Source organism: Dipteris shenzhenensis, chromosome 17 (genome assembly GCF_047967505.1).
Source record: "Dipteris shenzhenensis isolate YYH24624 ecotype China chromosome 17, Dip_SZ_1.0, whole genome shotgun sequence".
Lineage (NCBI taxonomy): Eukaryota > Viridiplantae > Streptophyta > Polypodiopsida > Gleicheniales > Dipteridaceae > Dipteris > Dipteris shenzhenensis.
Genome location: NC_141612.1, coordinates 51345385 through 51364771, shown reverse-complemented (window position 1 = coordinate 51364771; position 19387 = coordinate 51345385). Strand labels below are relative to the sequence as shown.

The following is a 19387-nucleotide window of genomic DNA, read 5'->3' as shown; positions in this document are numbered from 1 at the left end:
TCATCTCCCCCTTCTCTCTCTCTGTCTCTCTCTCTTCCCCCCCTCTTTATCTCCTGCAATCTTCCTTCACACCATTTCGAGTGGATTCCTTTTTGTTTGCTTTTTGGCATCAGTGAAGGTGATTCAACAAGAAACGAGAATAGCCATTTTTTATTTTCAAAAATTCTTGATTTTTTATCCACCCACATGGTATTTTTTCCTCTAGAAATCCTCCACATTTTTAGCCCCTCTCTCTCTCTCTTTCTCCTACCATCTTCGCCCTTTTTTGATCTCTGGCAGGCCTTATGAATGATTTATTATCGTTCACCTTGTTAAGAAAAGTTAAGGCTGCAGGGAGTGCTACGTCGTTTCTTGACACATCTGGCCTGCACGTGCCGCCGTTGATCACGTCTGGCTCTCCTGTTGTTTCTGGCCTTTCCCCCCCAGTTGTTGCTGCTACACCATGGGCCAGACGGTCTCTGGAAGATCCCGTCATGACAGCCATCACAATCACGAAGGCTCGTCGAGTCCAGCGAAAAGAGGAGGCGATTCTTCGGTGGGTCGCAAAAACTACAGCGGCATCATTCGGATACAACTCGACCAGGTGAGCGAATAAGTGAGTGCTGAAATGCTCGATTTTAAATGAAAGCAACTCCTTGGTACACGTACGTACTGTCGCGTTGATCTCTGCCACAGTGGATCCTCCATTCAAACACATTCGAGTGTCCCTTAAATGCTTGTTATATTACTTTTAATAAAAAAGTTTCTGATATATTCGAGCTGGTTTCAAGAAAACAGGCCGAAATGCACTTTAAAGACAGATGGTTCGCTTGCGTGTCTTTAGGACAACAAACTTTTCGGACGGCAACATCCAGTCAGTTACGACTTGTGAATTTGGAGCTTCTTTTTATGGCGCATGATCTGCATAGTATGGTTGATGGAACTTAGAAATATAGCGTCCTTTCAATCTTTGTGCGTTTTCTTGCGTTTTGTCGGTTCTTACAGTTCTGTCATGATTAACGATTTCGTTTGTATGTGTATCATGTATCGCCTGAATAAGTGCAGCACAGACAAGCCCATCTGGAAGTCGGTAAGCGTGTTCCCCCCTTCTAATGTATTGCGTCACTGCATGCGTAGTGATTGAGTTAGTGACCAGCTAAGTGATCTTCCACACTTAAGAATGCATGCATAATTCAAGGTGGTAGTGTTAAGTGATAAGTGAATGCATGCCCATGTAGATGCTCACAAGGGGACGAACTGGCCCGCTTGGTGCTTTGCAAGATTCATAGAGTTCTCAGCTTCTAAGGGGGACGATCCAATGGACCTATGTTATAGGACTTGAATCAAAAGACGAAGCTGACATGTTCGCGTTCAACGATACTAGTGACAGTAGGTGTTGGCTGAACGAATCTTGCATTTTAGGGTGGCTTACTGTTAAGAGATGGATCTGGAGCTACCTAGTTAAAGACCCGAATTCAGAGAACGTTCCAGAGAGCTTCTCCAACGGAGCAGACAGGGCTATTGCATCTATATGTATTTGCTCGCCCACAATGGGTCGGTGAGAGGGGGTGTTGGAATACCAAGTCCTCCTCCTCCTCCTTTTCCTCCTATAATCTATCACCTATTGCTCTCCTCAATGCCGAAAGATGCTTATTGGAGCCTTGTCTCCCCCATGGATAGTTATGGGGGAGGCAATGGCTTCAAGAAGTGGAGATGTAACTATTGCAGCATAAGCAATACGGGATTCGTCACACGGGTGAAAGACAATCTAGCGGGTGTTCCCAACAAGGATATAGGATCTTGTGAGTTTGCAAGCCACATACGTCCCAAAACTACCAATTTAATCTCCGCCTTTGTATAAGCTTGTGCATATGCTTCTTTTGATGACCTCAAGCTCCATCTCTACGTGAGCCACTTCATCTTTGCCAGTGGTTACTAGAGTGGTCCTCAGATCTCATGGCTGAGCGCACCTTCCGTACTCCACCACAAAGTGAAGCTCTGTGCTCCGCTCCCTAGATGTCTCTCATGTACACTGTCACTCTTGGGTTTGCAAACTCTATCTCAGTCTAGCATGGTGTCGTTACTAAGAATAGGTCTTCTCTTACCACATTGGTTGTTACCAACTTGTATTGGTCCTCCTTTGCTTGGTCCGCCTTCTTCTTCTTGCAATCCTTAGGAAAGTATCGCAATAGAAGCACTTCTTTTGGCTCTTTTACTTTTTCTTGTTGTCACCAGTAGAACTTCCCTTGTCCTCACCCTTGACGTCTTTTTTTTCTGCGGCTTCCATTTGCCACCTTTGTTCTTTGCTATGAAAGCCTTCTCATCACCATGATCCTCATCTTTCTCGTTGTACAACTTTATTTAAGCTTCTTCCTAAAGCAACAATGGACCCAGCTCCTCAAAGGTGAGTGGCGTCGTTCGTTCTCTAGCGGTGAGAGTCGTCACCAACCCTCTAAAGCTCCTCGGAAGTTAACTGGCTAGGAGCATGGCTAATTGATACTGTCCACCTTGTGACGTGCTCCAAGTTGATCTCTGAGAATCTTTTCCTTCACTACGAAGTCGCCGGCTGACTCGCTTTCGTCAATATGTAGGTTGAACATTTGGTTATGAAGCAGGATGATCCTCCCTTCTTGGTCTCATAGAGATTCTGTAGGGTGATGGGTCTTCCATACCTCGCGCTTGTGTTCGCTAGCTGGATGTGCGGTATCACTTAGTCTACAATCGTCCCAATGATCATGGAAAGCATGATTGCATCTTTTTAGTTCCACTCCTTTGCAATTCACCTTGGTCTACCAGCTCAGTGATCTTCCCTCATGCGTTTAGCACATCGTTGACTCAATCTGGGATCATTTGAGTTGAAGAGGGATTGGCTACCCTCATTCACTCATATGTCCACTGAGTTTTTTTTATTTGCAGTATACTTTGGTGGTATGGGACACTAAGGTATGTTACATATAAGATTCTCTGATGGGGTGGTATAATTCAGCGTGAATAATACCCAAAGACCTCTAGGGTGAAGTACAAGTAGGCTGAATTGAATTGGGGACATTTTTTACGAGGGTTGACTAAGATTCTTTATCCTAAGAGAAGCCATGTATTTTTTGGGTTCAACCCTGGAGCTCCATAGTCTAGACTCAATCTCAGGGAGGGTTACCACATCTCTTTTGATGATGATCTTTGGTTCTCCTAGACAAGAGATCCTAAGAACTAGATGATATTGTGATAGGAGCGGTTTATTGTGCGCAAATTTACACAGGATATCTGATAGTGGATCTTGTTTTAAGAGATCTTGGATTGTATATTTTCGTAGTCTTTGGATCACATAGGATGTTACTCCTATGATGGTTGACTATAGACATGCCTAGAATAGTACCATTGAGTGGATGTAGCCAACGGAATTTTTTTTGATTATCCTCATGTAGGGGCATTTTGAGGATAGATTAGGGGACCATATCTTTGGTCAGAATTTTGCCCATTGATATTTCCATGAAGATTCTTCAATCATGAGTTATGAATTGATACCTAATTGTTTTGCGATGGAAAGTCTGTCATGTAATTCAACCCAAGAATTTGAATTACTAGGGTATTCCGTTGAGGCTAAGTAATTCAAGAAATTAGGGTTGATAGAAATTCCAACCCAAAAATTGACCTTGAGGGGCTCAATTGATGGGGTTGTTCGAACAATGTTCCTTGATCTCAACCTAAGATTTTTGAGTTCAAGGGTATTCAGCATGATGAATATTTTTTCACGAATCCCGAGTTAGAACTCAATAGATAAGGCTGATAGAATCATTTATCTTCAGGTATGGATTTTACCATGCTTGTGTACGGATATGTCAATGAACTAACTATGTGGTTTCAGGAGTTACTTGATTTCTCGAGGAGAATACTTGACAATACGTAACTTTGTTTAGATTGAGACATTCACTTTCCTTGGGTTGGTTATCAAAGATTGTGGCTTTGGCCTTAGATTCTCTTTGATTTGAATCTCATGGAAAGTATAGCACACTCAAACTGATAGTTAAAGTATAATTATTGGCATTGACTCATCTTCATAGAGAGTTTTTGAGCTTTCTGGCGAACTCAGGAGTGAGTTCTTAGAGGAAGGGGAGTATGTCACGTGCATGGTGTACCTAAGGTTGGATAGCAGGTGAACGTGGGTTAGGCCAGTCCCCCATGGCCAAATTGGTTACAAACTTAGTCATATCTTATTTGCTTACAAAATTCACGTCCCCGTGAGTGAGAAAGACGTCTCTACAAAGCTTTCTTTATTGTGAGTATTTGCCGGGCTAGTTTGTGTGCTATCCCAAGGAGTTTGCTACGGTGTCCAAGGACTTCTTTTAGGTAACTTGCAAGCTTTTGGGCTGGCTATTCCAGTAGGTTTTTCAAATTACTTATGTTGCCATTGTGATTTTCTGTGATGTGTGCATATGCTTGAGATTTTAGGAGCCCGTGTTGCTCAACTTCTACCTCCTTTGCAGGGCAGAATTTTTCATTACCTTTGCTCTCTTGGGATCCTTGGTCGCACCCACTTGCCCTACCCGCCTTTTAGATCATGTGAGCTGGTCACGGGATAGCATAGGGCTGGATGGCTATTTTTAGCCAAGATTGCTAGATATAGAGATTGATTCATATATAGTGCTCGTTTTATATGGAGGGAGCAATTCATAGCATTGTGCTATTTATAGCAGGTTTCCTTCTATATAGAGGGGGGGCCAGTGCTATTGTGTAGTTCAGTTGAGCGCTCCTCAACTGATGGATGGGGCTTGGACCCAGGGCGGGACGGATCAGAGGTGGTGTATTGAAGGTCCTTTGGATGGGCTCAGGTGGTATGGGACGCTTGGGTTAGATACGGGCCTATGGTTGAGTCGAGCTGTAGCTCATGTGCTCGGGGGTGGTCGAGAGGATCGAGGCGCCTGCGCTATGATTTTGGTTGGATTGAGGACAAGATTCTAGTTTAGTGATAGGCTCAAATCTTGCGGGGTCATGCCACTCCTCCATGCCAGCCTCTTAACGCCCCCCTCAGCCCACCCCTTCCCTTCTGCCCTGCTCTACATTTGAGTCTGCCGTTTTGTGCTGCTATTTCCCCTTCTTCCACCCTAGGTCCCACTGTTTAATATCTGCGGTGGTAGGAGCGAAGTGACTGCCGAAGAACTGAATCCTGAGAGGCACCCCTAATACTCGAGAACTGTCCATATCAGCCGGGGAGCTCTGCAGCCCCTCCCACCACGAAATATGGATTGCTGCATCAAGCTTTGTCATCTGTATACCTGCTCCCCTCAAAACTCACACCGGTGCATGTTTATGTGAATACCTCTTGGGAGATACTGGCAAGTACTACGGTGTCGCATATCTGGAGAGCTAGATACACAGAGGCATTGAAAGGATCTCAGATTCATCCCTTTGATGGCCAGTTGGGCAACCATGCAGGGTTCTTCCTGGGCAGCCGCTGCTAGGAGGGAGATTTTTCTGAGCGAGTTTTTACTGCAAAGATTCTGTTAAATTCATGTAGTGGACTACAATTGATTACAGGTTCTTGGTGCTTTTGGGAGGAAATAATCACTCGTTAATTGAACTGCAGGAAAAGAAAATTGCTTTGGAAGAAAATGGACCACGAATTGCTCGGATCTCTGTATTTGAGGTTTGTTTCTTCTTCGATACGTAGTTGTTCATTCCTATAATCTCTTTTCAATTTGCAGCTTCAATAAGGTTTAAATGCGCAAGTGACAAAAGGTTGCACTGTTGCCTGCTGTTGCGATGTGCTCCTTCCTATATTTCTTTGTATCCATGTTGTGTAATGTACAGGGAAGTGGTGCTAATTGTCTTGGTGCATTTCTTGATCACATTATGACTGAAAGAATTGGGGGAAAAAACAATGAAGAAGATCTTCATATTATGAGGATTAAATTTGTTAATTTTTCATTTACAGTTTGGGAGGCTATTCACCTTTCATAGTTTAATGTTAATTAAAGGAGATAGCTAGAGCGTTATGTGCTGCAGTTCTTTTAAAGGTTTCTGTAATATGTTTGCAGACAAATAGACTATCAAAGAATAATTTGGTTGGATATTGCGAAATCGATCTATTAAACGCTCTCAATTCTGTAAGTCCACTTTCACCAATTATTATCTCATCTTTGTCAGGGTGGCATTTATTGAAAGTTGCAGTGGCATTATGTAGAGACATTTCAAGCAAGCATTCATATATGCTCACAGAAGGAAATAGAATACACATGGGAGTCTGGTTTGTGACCTCTGAGCTTCTGTGTGATAATTTATATTCAATTCAAATTGGATTAAGTTTTTATGGAAATCAAATGGAAAAGAGCTTCACAGATTTTATGACAACCAATTATTTTCACCTTAAGAATTTTGCTTTTGTTGATCTCCTTGATGGAGTAAATGCATTTTTGTCATGCTTCTAGGTACATATAGATTAATACAGAAAGGTCCTCTTCTCTTATATACCAGAGATACATAACTTGCTAGTGGTGATGTAACCGGCCTTAAGTTTCCTAAAGGGCAGTAGACCGTAACTATCTTAGCATATTCATTAGTCACAGCCATATTGCATCATTTCCAGCCACTTAATTTTTAGACAATACCACTTAGAAACAACTTTAGAAATAACTGGATGGACGCTAGAGTGCCCCTGCTCAATTGAAACCAAATACAAGACACCACACTGGCCCCAAACACTTGGCGCCCCTTCCGGTATTTATTTATTTCTTTAGGAATGGAAATTGTTCATACAACAAGGGCTCACCCTTGCACTGTGTTTCAAGCTATTCCTCTGTCAAAGCCAAACATTGGCTACAACTTGCACTCAATCTTAGTGCATACACTAGTTCCCAACTGCCAGGGCAAGGCTAAGGCATTCACCATTGTCTATGACCAATTGTAGAACTGTCCAAGCATTCCACAAGACATCCAACTCGCTCTAAGGGTCCGGTAGTCCCACAATCCACTGACCAGCCTCTCAGGGCGACAATGCATCAACACAGATCTCGAACTGAACAAGTGACCTCAATACATGAAGAAATCTTCACACTGCCCCTCTGACACCCATCTAGTTACACCCCTTGTAACTGGGTGTCCATTCACAACCTGAATAGCCAAGAGGGGACTTCCAACAAGCTTTCAAAATGACCAAATGCAATCAAAGTGAAAGGGATAGTGACGAGAACTCAAACCAGCTTCAAATGACTTCAATCCAGCTCCAAACGGTTCCAGTCAGCTCCAAGGAGCTCCAATCCAGTCCAGAACACCTCCAGGGGCAATAGATCCAAGCAAGAGGCAATAGGAGGAATTGGCAGCTTGGAGAGAGGAATGAAGAGAGAGAATGGGCTGGAATCAGAGAGAGAAAGAGTGCAGGATGATCATGGGCAGTTTAGAGGAGTTGAGCAGGCCGTACAGCAGGAAAAAGGGGGTGCACAGCAGCGTCGAAGGTATCTCAGGATGCACGCCAGTAGCATAAAACAGCCGTACAGCCAGAAAATTGACATCGAAAGGTATGCAGTCAGCTGTACAATCTATTCGTACAGCGCCTTGGAGTGTGTGCAGCAATCGTGCAACCTCGAGTTGTTGAAGGAAGCAAGATGATAAAAACGTCAAAAAAAATCACGTACCTTAGAGGAAGGGGTGGGTGGACTTGCATGAGGGATTGCCACGTGGCTCCTCATTAAAGTCTAACCTTTCCAAATCAATGGAACATTATTCTGCTCCCACATTAAAGTTCTAACCCCTAAAACCAATGGCGACATTGGTTTCCTTGGGCCCAACTTTATGACCCGTCTAAACCTTGTGGCTTGCCTCGCCCCTAGCATTTTAGGCCTAGTGTGTGCACCTAGGGATTGAACCCATTTCTGGGAATTGTCGCTTCCCCTGGGCTAGTCCCCTAAGCCAAAGTTAATTACGGTTCAACAAATTTCATGTCCCCGTGACAGCTGACCTCAGCTTTCACTACGTAGTGAACTATTTTTTAATTAAGCTGCAATACAACGTGAACTACTCTTACATGCTGAGACAGGTTTGAATTTTTAAGTTTTGTTTCTGTGTCTTAGTACGATCCATGTGATGCCAATCTTTAATACTTGGTGTGATGCTTAGGGGCTACTGATGCAGCCTTAGTTCCTTTTGACTTAAGTCCATATTTGTATGAAAGGAATGGACCACTTTATCCCATTTTGTACACATCTTTTTCAGATTGGAGTGTAATTATAATTGCATATAATGCTCAGGTGATGTTTGAAAATTGTACAGGACATATTTCTTTTGTTGGTGCTTTCATTTCTCAAAATACAAAAAAATAATTTCAAAATTGTGCACCAGTATAAACAAATGATGTGAGTAGCTATAGCACCCAATTAATGAATGAAGCTGTGCCATACGGTCACCTGGAGCCCAGGTTACGTGAAGATGGTGAGGAGAGTTATCTTTGATTGAATATGATCATTAAGGTCTATGGAAGTCCCACACCTTTTAACTCCAATGCAGCACTCATTTCTCTTTGCATACATTTCCCTTGTGTGCCACATTTCCCTCAACGCTTGGGTCATCTATATTATCCCAAAGCCAAACTACATTATGATACCATTGCACAAGAAACTCTATGACATAAAATGTTGATTTTTGTACCAACTAACATGCTACCTTTTGCCTCATAAACCCCTTTTAAAAGTTTCATGATCTCTTGGCTCCTCTGTATGAAGATAATGAGGTGAGTTATGATGGAAACTTACTGTGGTAGTTAAGGTCTATGAGAGTCCCACTCACATGATATGGTTACAACATAAATGTCCACTGCAGCTTTCATGGAAGAAAAATCCATGTTAATCATTCTTTACACAGATGGGGCCGAATTTTAAAGAGTTGATCTCTTCTGCTTAAATAAAAAGGGAGGGACTTGTGTGCTGTAGGACAAAGCATATCATAGAGCCAGCTTTTCAACTGATGAGGAGCCTCCCTTTCTGCGTCCACAAATCTTTTTTAAGGCAAACTACTTTTAGCTTATGACTGAAATTGAGGTGCAGCCTTGGTGAAGGCCAGTGAGCCAAGACTGATTGATTTTGGCTTACAGAGAATACATTGAGCTCAGTATGTGTTATGCACTTTTGTGAGGCAGCAGACATATGCTGATACATATTCAATTTCTTCTTCAAAACAGCAAGCGTGCCAGTGTCTCTTGGGAAGCAGGCCATTTTCATAGGGAGTGATGCCTTGTTTTGGTTGGAAAAACAGTTGCAGATGGGTGGTGCACCTAATAGAAATTTCTGGTATCACGTGCGAAATCGGGTGCAAAGGCCCCAACAGCTAAAAATTCTAAAAAATATGGATTTTAGAACAACACAAATTTTGTATGATTGATATATTCTAGTCTTACAAAGGTATATTTTTCTATCACCTTAGCGACATGTGAATTTTTTGAATTTTTTGTCCAAGTGGTGATCAGCTGTTCAACTATATCGAAATATCTTAAGCAGGTGCAAATACCCCAACAGCTAAAAACCAATCTCGATAAGGGAGCACAGCGATTTGGGGATCACTATCCTAAGCTCTGATACCAATGAAACCTCTCAGTGCTCTCTAAACGCGAAGGGAAAGATTGCTCTATATAAGATTGCGGAATATTGCTTTATCGATAGATTTGCAAGATGAAAAGTGGCCTATACGGGGCTGAGATTGCCCCCCCCCCCCCTTCCTTATCGAGGATCTTTATTATAATGAGATACAAGACCAACACCTTCCGAACTTGAGACCAAACTGTTCTCGAGAGAGAGTCTAGCCAGGGTACTTAAGGCTCAAGGCTCCAAGGGCTCTCCAATCCTGAGGGAAGATGCCTGCACAATTATCACTGTTGCCACACATCAGTAACACTAAGCTGAAGCTTTGAAAATGAGATTTTGATATAGCATAACTGTGTGATAGATCTTTGATGCAACTTTAGAAACTATGCTGAAAACAATGTAAATCTAGTATAAATTAGCTTCAAAACTGAGAGCAGCTGCTGGAAGTAGGATCAAGTAAGGGAAAGTGCTGCTGCAGGAAGAGCTGCTGTAGGAGAGCTACAGTAGGAGCTCTGCAGAGAAAGGGTTGCGAGAGGAGCTGCAGTAGGAGTTGCTTCAGTAGAAAAAGAGGCTGCAGGAGAAGCTGCTGTTGCAGAAGTGCTATTTGCAGGGGCTGGTACTGCAGCCTGCTGTGTGAAGGCTGTTGTTGCAAGGGCTGCTGCTGCTGCAGGACTGCGTAGAGAAGGCTCTGAAGAGTCAGGAGGAGCTGCTATGGGAGTTGCTACAGAAGGAAATGCTGCAGGAGACTATGCACCATCAAGAGGGAGAGAAAACTCTTTGCAAATGAGGGTGGGGGAGTGTTTCTTCTATAGATATAGGAGGGGGCAGCTTAAAAAATGTGGGAGAGTGTGCCCAATTTGGAATGGAGGCTGGCTCCCTGGGATTTTGGTGAGTTGCATGGGGGCTGCAGTTCCTACAGGGACAAGCATGGGGGCTGGAGTTCCAAGTGGTGCCATGGTTCATTCATGGCCCTCCACATGTTCCCACAGGCTTCCATGTGTGTCATGGGCTGCCAAGTGTCCATGCCACATGTCAGGGCTGCCACGTCCGCATGCCACGTGTGATGCTGAAATTTGGACTATGGTAATTTTAACCACCCTTTATTTCTTTGACTAAAAATCCAGTTTAGGTGATCAATACTACTCCAATTTGACTTCTGTTTTAGTTACCTCTATTCAAAGGGCTAGTCTAGGGTTAGTTTGAGTTTGGTTGGCCTTCTCACATAACCTATTAGGCCTATTAGTTTGTCATCTTGTCTTGTATCTCTTGGACTCTTTCATGTTAACAGGTCCACACCCAAGGCTACAGCAAACATTCTCTTTAATAGTTGCTGGGTTGATTTGCATTCTTTGCATTTGATTGGTCCAATATTTGGGTATTCAGGTGGGGTGTGGTCTTTACGTTTCTCTTGAAGAGATACGTCTCAACTTGTGGGACACTAATGCCCATAACCTCTTCAATGGAGGCCCACCTTCAAATGCTAGACTATCTAACATATACATTCTTTTGGCAAACATCCTAACTGCAAGAACTTGAAATTTCAGCAAATAAAGACATGCAATAAACGAATTACCAAGCAAGCGGATATTTACATTGTGAAGAGAAGTGACACATCCCCCAATGGCCATACCTCTGTAGAAAATTTAGGAATTGGCATCACATGGGCTGTAGTGATGGCAAGTTGCACTCTTTTCTTGGAAGATGAAGCTGCTTGTTTGCTGCCCTCTCATCGGGCTGTAGTGTCACCTCAGGGTAGAGACTTGACCCTAACGTAGACATGCAGTCTTGATGTATTAGCTTGTGGGACTACTTGTGCACATAGCTGTAAGTATAATGGCATATATAAAATGTCGGACTTACAATGGATAGGGTTTGTGTGATCTTGCAAACATTGAAAATATTTTGGGCACATATCGATAGATTGCAACGTGATATTGTAGCCTTGCAGGCGCATAATCAGCATGGCCAGTCAGGGCATTTTGCTGGCTATGATATTTTCTATGCGGGTGGCACTTCTTTTTATCTGTAGTAGTGCTTGTGAAGCATGCCCTTCACCTAGTTGTGGCGTATAATGACTGAGAAGGTCGACGGATTGTTGTGCAATGTCTTCTTCAAGGAGGGATATATGAGTTTGCTTCAGTCTATGCACCCCAAGCCTCAAATCATAGAGCATTAGTTTGGCTGGAGGCAAAATGTTGTTGTATGTGGAGATTTTAATAATGCTCCGCTGCCGTGAGATAATACTTCTGCTCATATGCACGTGCTAGCATCGAAGCGGGTGCAGCGGCATAAATTTGGTCTGGCTGACCCTTGGAAGGAAACACGGCTCTTGCTTCTTGGTTACACCTTTCAGCATAATGCGCAGTTGTATCAGAAGGCTTGTGTGGATCGTTGTTATATGTTTAATGCGTAACAGTTTGATGCTTTCACTTGCTCTATGTGGGCTGATTATGCTTTCCCGCATTCGCATCATGCTCCTCTTTGCTTAAACCTCTCTTTCTATGAACTGCAAAATGACAGGCTGCCCGACAAAAGGCTGCTTATCATATACAATAGTTATTTGCAGCATGAGTCTTTCTAAAGCATGGTACGTGATGCCATTGCTCCTTTTTGGTAATGTCTCGAATTGATGTTGACTATGCGTTGTCTACTTTTGTTGCTTGTTGCAGCATGTCATACATGACTATGGAAGAATTATATGCATACCCTTAGCGAGGATGTAGTGAAGGCTAAAGCACTTGTTAGGACTTGAGAAACTCACCCACATTCGAGAATTGTCTCATGTTGATGGTGATTGGTTATGTCGGGCTAGATTTTTCTTGTAGTGCAACGACCTTATAAAGCTAGCGAAATGGGAAACGTAGAGGGCATTTACTGATAAGGTTTGCTTCTCAAATGCCTCTTTTAAGGGGTTGCATTATAATTGGCAATGTGATAATATTGCAGGGTGAAACTTGTGGATGGTAGCTGGACTTCTTTGCTGTGATATCGGCAAGGCATGAACTTCATCAATATGTTAGTCCTATCTTGACTCCTCATCAGGCCATGCAAATTACAGCCCTTTTGAGGCAGGCCATGCAAATTACAGCCCTTTTGAGGAAAAGGAATTGAAGGAGGCAATTACCTCTTGTGGCAAATGGAAATCTCCAGGATGGGATGGTCTTTCAGTGGATGAGTTCTTGCAACATTGGAATGCCATTCCACTTGCACTATTATATATGATCAATCATTCTTTGAAATCTGGAGGCCTTCTGTAGACGTCAATCTATCTTTGCAAAGCTTGAACTCGAGTGCTATAGGTAGCCGTGCCATTTCTCCAAACCTGTTTGCTACACATTTCTCCAATTTGCCGTGCCGTTTCTCCATGTTGTCGTCAAGTGAGGGTTGCGTAGGTAGTTCGAGCTCCAAAGAGTCTTCATCTTCAAGATACGGTTCACAGACAGCTTTTGTCTGATCATTTCACCTATTCAATTCAGCTCAACTTTTACACCCTTAGTTTCTTTCACAGGTAGTCATAGCAGTAGGTTCTTTCTCCTCTTTTTCTAACCCTGTGTTGACCTGAGCTCCCAGTCCAGCCTTGGGGTTAGTCTCAATGAGGGGCTCGCCTTAGAAATTGCCAAAATGGAATAGTGTGGTTCTGCTTTGAAATCCCCCTCTTCAACCTTCTCTATTCTACGGTGGCAACTTTTACGCCTTCCCCGTATGCAAAGACATTTCAGTGAGGGGGAGTTAATCAACCCATCCTTGGACCTCAAGAACATATTTTCTTTTACAACAAGAGGTGCGTGAGTTAAATTGCAGTTGGTAGCTGTGACAGCTAGACTTTAGGTTCTTGAAGGACCTGGCAAGTAGGCAATAATAGATTAGGTTATGATGACTTGTAAGGCTTCTCCCGCTATCCCCAACTAGTCTCTACAGCGAAAGATCTAGTTCATACGTAAGTACAAACAATTAAGAAGGAAGTGATTGTGGAGGTTGATACAAAGGCGAGTAACACTGACATTCAAGGAGAGATTAAAGAGCATGAAGCTAGACGTGACAATGAATTAATGATTAGAATAGGGGGGCTTCTTGAAGGATGGTACAAAGAGGACTCTTTCAATGATACTTTATCACATATCAAGGCAGCCATGCCGAGCATTGAATGGATGGTTGACAATGATGAAGATGCCAGAGCAAATTGTATCCAACATCCTAGAGGACATGCTTTCATTACACTTAGCTCACGAGATTTATGGATCAAGCTTCTCTGACTATCTTATAAGTTGAAAGGGACTAGGTATGGACAACTAATCAATTATATCTGCTCTGCAACTATATCAAAATATCTTACATAGGTGCAAAAGCCCCAACAGCTAAAAAAATTCAATGTAGAATTTTGGACTTCAGAACAACAAAAACCCAAATTTCTACAATTGGATATAGTCTAGTCTTAGAAAGGTACCTTTCTCTATCACCTTAGCGGACATGCAACTTCTTTGAATTTTCGTCCAAATGGTGATCAATTGTTCAATGATATCGAAATATCTTATGTGGGTATGGAAGCTGCAATAGCTAAAAATTTTCAATGTAGAATTTCAGACTTTAGAGTAACAAAAATCTGAATTCGTAGATTGGATATATCCTAGTCTTACAAAGGTATATATATGGATAACCAAGGAACTCGCATGAGCTCAATTGAAGCAAAAGGCAATTGAATTATCTGTGGTTAAGGCTGCTAGGAAGGATGGAAAATGGGCAATATATCGTGAGGGCGTAGCACTTATCAAGTGGTTGAAATCCAAGTCAAATTACTATGTCTTAAACTGATGTATGGCCCATTATTCTTTTAAAAAAAGACTATATGTAGGTACTGTAAATAATGGATGCTCAAGTATGTGCGGGTGTGTGGATTTGTATTTGTGAGAGCATATTTTTATACTATGGTCTACACCCACTGTTGGGCGTTGATGATGTTAGTAGGGATGTCATAGTAGCTAAGTTTATGGTTTTCAATCTTATGAGTGACTATCATGAGATTGAAACTGCACTATGTTGTGTTTTTTTAGGATGAGTTTGGGAATGTTCTTGGATTCATCTAGGTATATGCTTCTGCCGTATTAGTGGACATGCACCTTGTGAATTTTCGTCCAAGTTGTGGCATGCTGTTGTTGCGATAATTCTTTCCATCTTAAATGGTGTGTTGCCCTATCAGCTAGATTAGATGCTCGTTTAAGATGGACTAAAATGAAATCATTTAGACTTCACAAGCATTTGTAGCTTGAATGAAGAAATTTTGGACTACTTTTTGATTAGCCTTCTCCTTTGGTGCTAGCCTTTCTCATGGCTGAGTTTGCCCTTCATCTCTGGAGTGCCGACAAAAACTCAGTATGAAGACTTTGTATAAATGGATGCTCAAGTATGTGTGGGTGTGTGGATTTGCATTTGTGAGAGCATATTTTTATACTACGGTCTACACGGGTGATGATGTCAGTGGGGATGTCATAGTAGCTAGTCCCTGCTACGCGTGATGGAGTTTATGGTATGAGTGACTATCATGAGATTGAAACTGTACACTGTTGTGTTTTTTTAAGGATGAGTTTGGGAATGTTCTTGGATTCATCTAGGTATAGTACTTTTTTGCACTCCTTGGGAGCTGCCATGTGCCCTCCCTAAGTGGATGTATTAGCTGGTTTTTAGCTGTCCAAATCCCAACAGATGTGTTGGTTTTTGTGGACATTGATAGACTTTCTTTCTTTCGTTCTCTCTTTTGTTGGATTTGGTTGTGTTGTGATAGAAATTTAACCTAATTTAACTCTCTCTCTCTCTCTCTCTCTCTCTCTCTCTCTCTCTCTCGCTCTCCCTTTGCAGTTCTTATTCTTATTTTCTGCTTTGTTACTTCCTTGTGCTATCAAAGTTTCTGTTGTTTGGTTGGGATTTCAAAGCTTAGTAAGCCTTGGGTTCACCCAAAAGATTCGGGAATCTATTGAAACCCAGAAGGCAGCTTATGCTTGGGTATTGATGAGAACGTAAGTGTAGCTTTGCTTATTAAGTTAATATTATCATTGATTTTTCTCACTTACTCATAAATTTGTCTAAGGTCGCTTATAAACTCCTTTTCCTTTGTTGTTTCGCTTGTTCTATAGAAAAATTTAATTTGTATGATTGGATATATTCTAGTCTTATGAAGGTATATAGATATTGTTATCCTACCTTGGTTGACCAGCATCTACCATGTATAAGTGCTTATTGTTTCCTTTAAAAAAATATATTTTTTGATACCATCATGTAAGGCAATTGACGATGAAAGTTTTTCCATTGCATTTGTGAAGGGTGCATAACATTTGTATCATAGATCATCTATGCTTGTAGGGCGAGTCTTCTTTCTAGAATTCTTGAAATTTCCCGTAAGTTGCTTTTTGGCCTTAGCAAGCATAGATTTGTATGTTCCACTTGCAAAGAAGCTAGACTTGCATTCGTATAATTTGGAAGCACCTTAGTAATTACCTATCCTTGGTGAGAGGATTTCCCGTGTATCTTTGCTGGTAATTCTCGACAATAAGGGCAGGATTATTGGGCAAGGTTCCCTCATTGCAAGCATTTTTAGTTCTTTTGTTTTGGACTCCTAAAAGCTGGGAGTAAATGCAAGGGTCATGAATACTGCCCATTTGAATAGGGTTTCCCATATGATCTATATCGTCCCAAGATGTCATTTATTGTGGTGGCATATTGCGATCTCTAAGACATCCACCCATGTGCCTGATTATGAGTCTAACGAAACATGCTCGAACTTGACTTGCATCTTGCTTTGGACCGCTGCCAAGTTATTTGGGTTATTGTGAGGCTCCTATGATGGCGTTTATTCTAGTGTTAGCTGCGGTATTGCCATACTTGCTATCTAGGAGCTATGTCTTTTTACGAAAGCTTTGAAGGTATTGAGGACAGTTACAAAGATTATCATGGTATATGCTTCTGCACTATGCTGTGTTTTTAGAGGATGAGGTTGGGAATGTTCCTGGATTCATCTAGGTATATGCTTCTGCCGTATTAGCGGACATGCAAATTTCACCTTGTGAAGTTTTCATCCAAGTTGCGGCCTGCTGGTATTGCGATAATTCTTTCTATCTTAAATGGTGCGTTGCCCTATCAGCTAGATTTAGATTTAGATGTTCGTTTGGGAGAGACTAAAATGAAATCATTTAGACTTCACAAGCAGTTGTAGCTTGAATGAAGAGATTTGGACTACTTTTTGATTAGCCTTCTCCTTTAGTGCTAGCCTTCGTCATGGCTGAGTTTGCCCTTCACCTCCGGAGTGCCGACAGAAACTCAGTACGAAGACTTTGTATAAATGGATGCTCAAGTATGTGTGGGTGTGTGGATTCGTATGTGTGAGAGCATACTTTTATACTATGGTCTACACCCACTGTTGGGCGCTGATGACGTCAGTGGGGATGTCATAGTAGCTAGTCCCTGCTATGCGTGATGGAGTTTATGGTTTTCAATCTGATGAGTGACTCTCGTGGGATTGAAACTGCACTATGTTGTGTTTTTAGAGGATGAGTTTGGGAATGTTCCTGGATTCATCTAGGTATATATTATCATGGTTGTTTCGTATGTTACCGTCCTACAATGTGAAGTAGATCGTATGGATGCATGTTTCTCCCAATGCATTTTTTACCTTATGGTGGTATTTGCATTGATACTTTTCTTCAAATTATTCTCTTTGGGATCGCAGGTGGATCAAGGTCATAAATCTTGTGAACTTTATGATCCAAGCACAAAGACCAAGACTGTTGGAAAGATTACTTTGGGATATAGCATGGAGGTATATTTGTTATCTATTCTTCTATATGCATTTTCTCCTCCTTTTGGGAGTGCCAAAATATGACATGTTTTAAGGTACCAATTCTTTGGTGGGCACTTATGAGTGTCTCTGTTATGTTGTTAATAGCAAGTTTATCAATTGGTTAGAACATTTTAAGAGGAAATAGATGCTACTATTAAGCATTTAAGCCCTAATTTATGGATATATCCTACCAGGATCGTTTGGAAACACAGAGCAGTTTTGCACGGCGACTTCTTTCAATCATGGTGAAGCTCTTTTCTTCTCTCACATTTAGCTTGTTGTCGCAACAAAACTGACCAAAGAAAGCAATTTCCAAGATGCATGCAAGCATCTTTTCTTAAGTGCTCTATTGAACTCCTTACATTTCTCATGGTTTAAGGCACATAAATGGCTATTCTTATTTCATATTTAGGTTATATACAGCCATAGATATTTATTGCTATTTTCTTAAAGAGGCATTCTGTTTTGAGGAATGCTCAACAGGATGAGGATGAGAATGGAGAATTGTCTTTGCAAGAGTTTCGTGAACTTATCAAGGCCTTTGGAAACAAAGTATCAAGTCATGAGGTAAAATTTTTGTAGGGGGTTGAAAATTATGCACTGAAGTTCTGGGCAGACTTCTTTGTTGTGAATGATTTAAAAAGTTATGGTACTTAATTTGAACTATGTCTTCTATGTTTGAAGATAGAGGACCTTTTTCTGAAAGCTGATTACAATGGAGATGGCAAAGTGAACGCTGATGAGTTGGCTCAACTGCTAGCGGAATATAATGAGAAGTATATGTCCCTTCTTTAAAATTTTTCTTCCATCTTCCCTTGTAAAATTTCCCTGTTTCATCGAGAAAGATTCTATACACCAGAAGTTAATAAATGTAAATGCGATTTGTCATTCATTCTCAAGAGATCCCTTTCATGGAATGTGTCCAATGCTTTAGGGAAATACCTTGCTATGCAATATAAGGAAAGGTTCTGCTAAACTTTTTGAGGACAGCATGACACTGTCAAAATGAGATATTGAATTTTCATTGGTATTCTGTGAGGATTTTTGTGAGAAAGCTTTGTAACAGGCTTCAATTTCTATGTTAGTAGCATGGCTGGATAGCATGAGGGGATTATATTTCAACTGAAGAGATAAGAATATACCAGCAAAAGAGCAAGTCAACATTCAACAAGTCAAAACCGTCAATAGATTCTCAAACCTAAGCACCCTCCTTAGTCATTGCTGGGCCCAAAAGCAGCTTGGGCTCAGTAGGAGTGGAAAGCTCTCACTACTTGATCATAGGATTACCAGAGAAAATTCTCAGAGTCTGTAACACACACTCTCATCCAGGGAAAGCAGATTTCTAAGTTCTAATGGGCCCCCTCCAGAGAAAGATGTGGTCCTTGGGAACACGTCATTTGGAGGAGCCTGAAGCCTCTTACCTGAGGGGACCAAGCTAGCCAGCCAAGCTTCAGAATGTTGTTTCAGAACCTCACAGGCCTTGGCAGGTGAGAAAGGGATCAGCCCATACTATGGCAGGTGAGAATCCACAGTACAAAGGCAATACCAAGACTAAACAAGCACAAAGGGTATGTGACCTTTGCTGAAGCAGAATTTAGGTTATTTCCAGAAGTTGGTTTTAGGAGAAAGATGGTCTGTGACAACCTTTGGAATGTGGTCCTCCCTTGCAAGTGGGGCTGACATGAAACTGATCCCTAAACCTCTTGGGTATTTGGTGGCTAGGAGATCGCCCCAGAAAGCCTGGAAAGGGAAAATAGGCTGCATGCTTTTTGGGGAGGGGGGGTTGTAGGAATAGATAGTCACAAATATGTTGAGGGCGCTTCGGGCAACAAGCAGCAGCCCAGGTAAGGGGTGTTTGAAGTCACTTTCCCCCCTGTGAGCCCCCATATGAGAAGGACAAGGGGGGAGCAGACTAAGGTATTCACAGGTAGGAAAGGGAGGGATGGGATTTAGGTGTGCACAGGCCTCAGTGTGAGGCTGTTTTGAAGCACCTTCAGCTGCGGGAAATGCAACAGAAAAA

The 19387-nt window shown here is 41.9% G+C and overlaps 1 protein-coding gene across 3 annotated transcripts in view; it reads left to right on the top strand.

The window, feature by feature from the left end:
• The first annotated feature begins 267 nt into the window (after positions 1 to 267).
• The window catches only part of LOC147892265 (phosphatidylserine decarboxylase proenzyme 3-like), a 176740-nt gene continuing 157620 nt past the window's right edge, over positions 268 to 19387 (top strand). For 2 of the 3 annotated variants that reach the window (XM_087388300.1, XM_087388299.1), the window contains exons 1-9: positions 269 to 583; positions 778 to 857; positions 1045 to 1069; positions 5561 to 5620; positions 6012 to 6080; positions 17257 to 17346; positions 17562 to 17612; positions 17851 to 17934; positions 18052 to 18143. In XM_087388300.1, the coding sequence (XP_087244426.1) occupies positions 443 to 583; positions 778 to 857; positions 1045 to 1069; positions 5561 to 5620; positions 6012 to 6080; positions 17257 to 17346; positions 17562 to 17612; positions 17851 to 17934; positions 18052 to 18143 (692 nt within the window). In that variant the 5' untranslated portion in view covers positions 269 to 442. Of the gene's footprint in view, positions 584 to 777; positions 858 to 1044; positions 1070 to 5560; positions 5621 to 6011; positions 6081 to 17256; positions 17347 to 17561; positions 17613 to 17850; positions 17935 to 18051; positions 18144 to 19387 lie in introns of all 3 variants that reach the window. The other variant, XM_087388301.1, reaches the window with a different exon arrangement.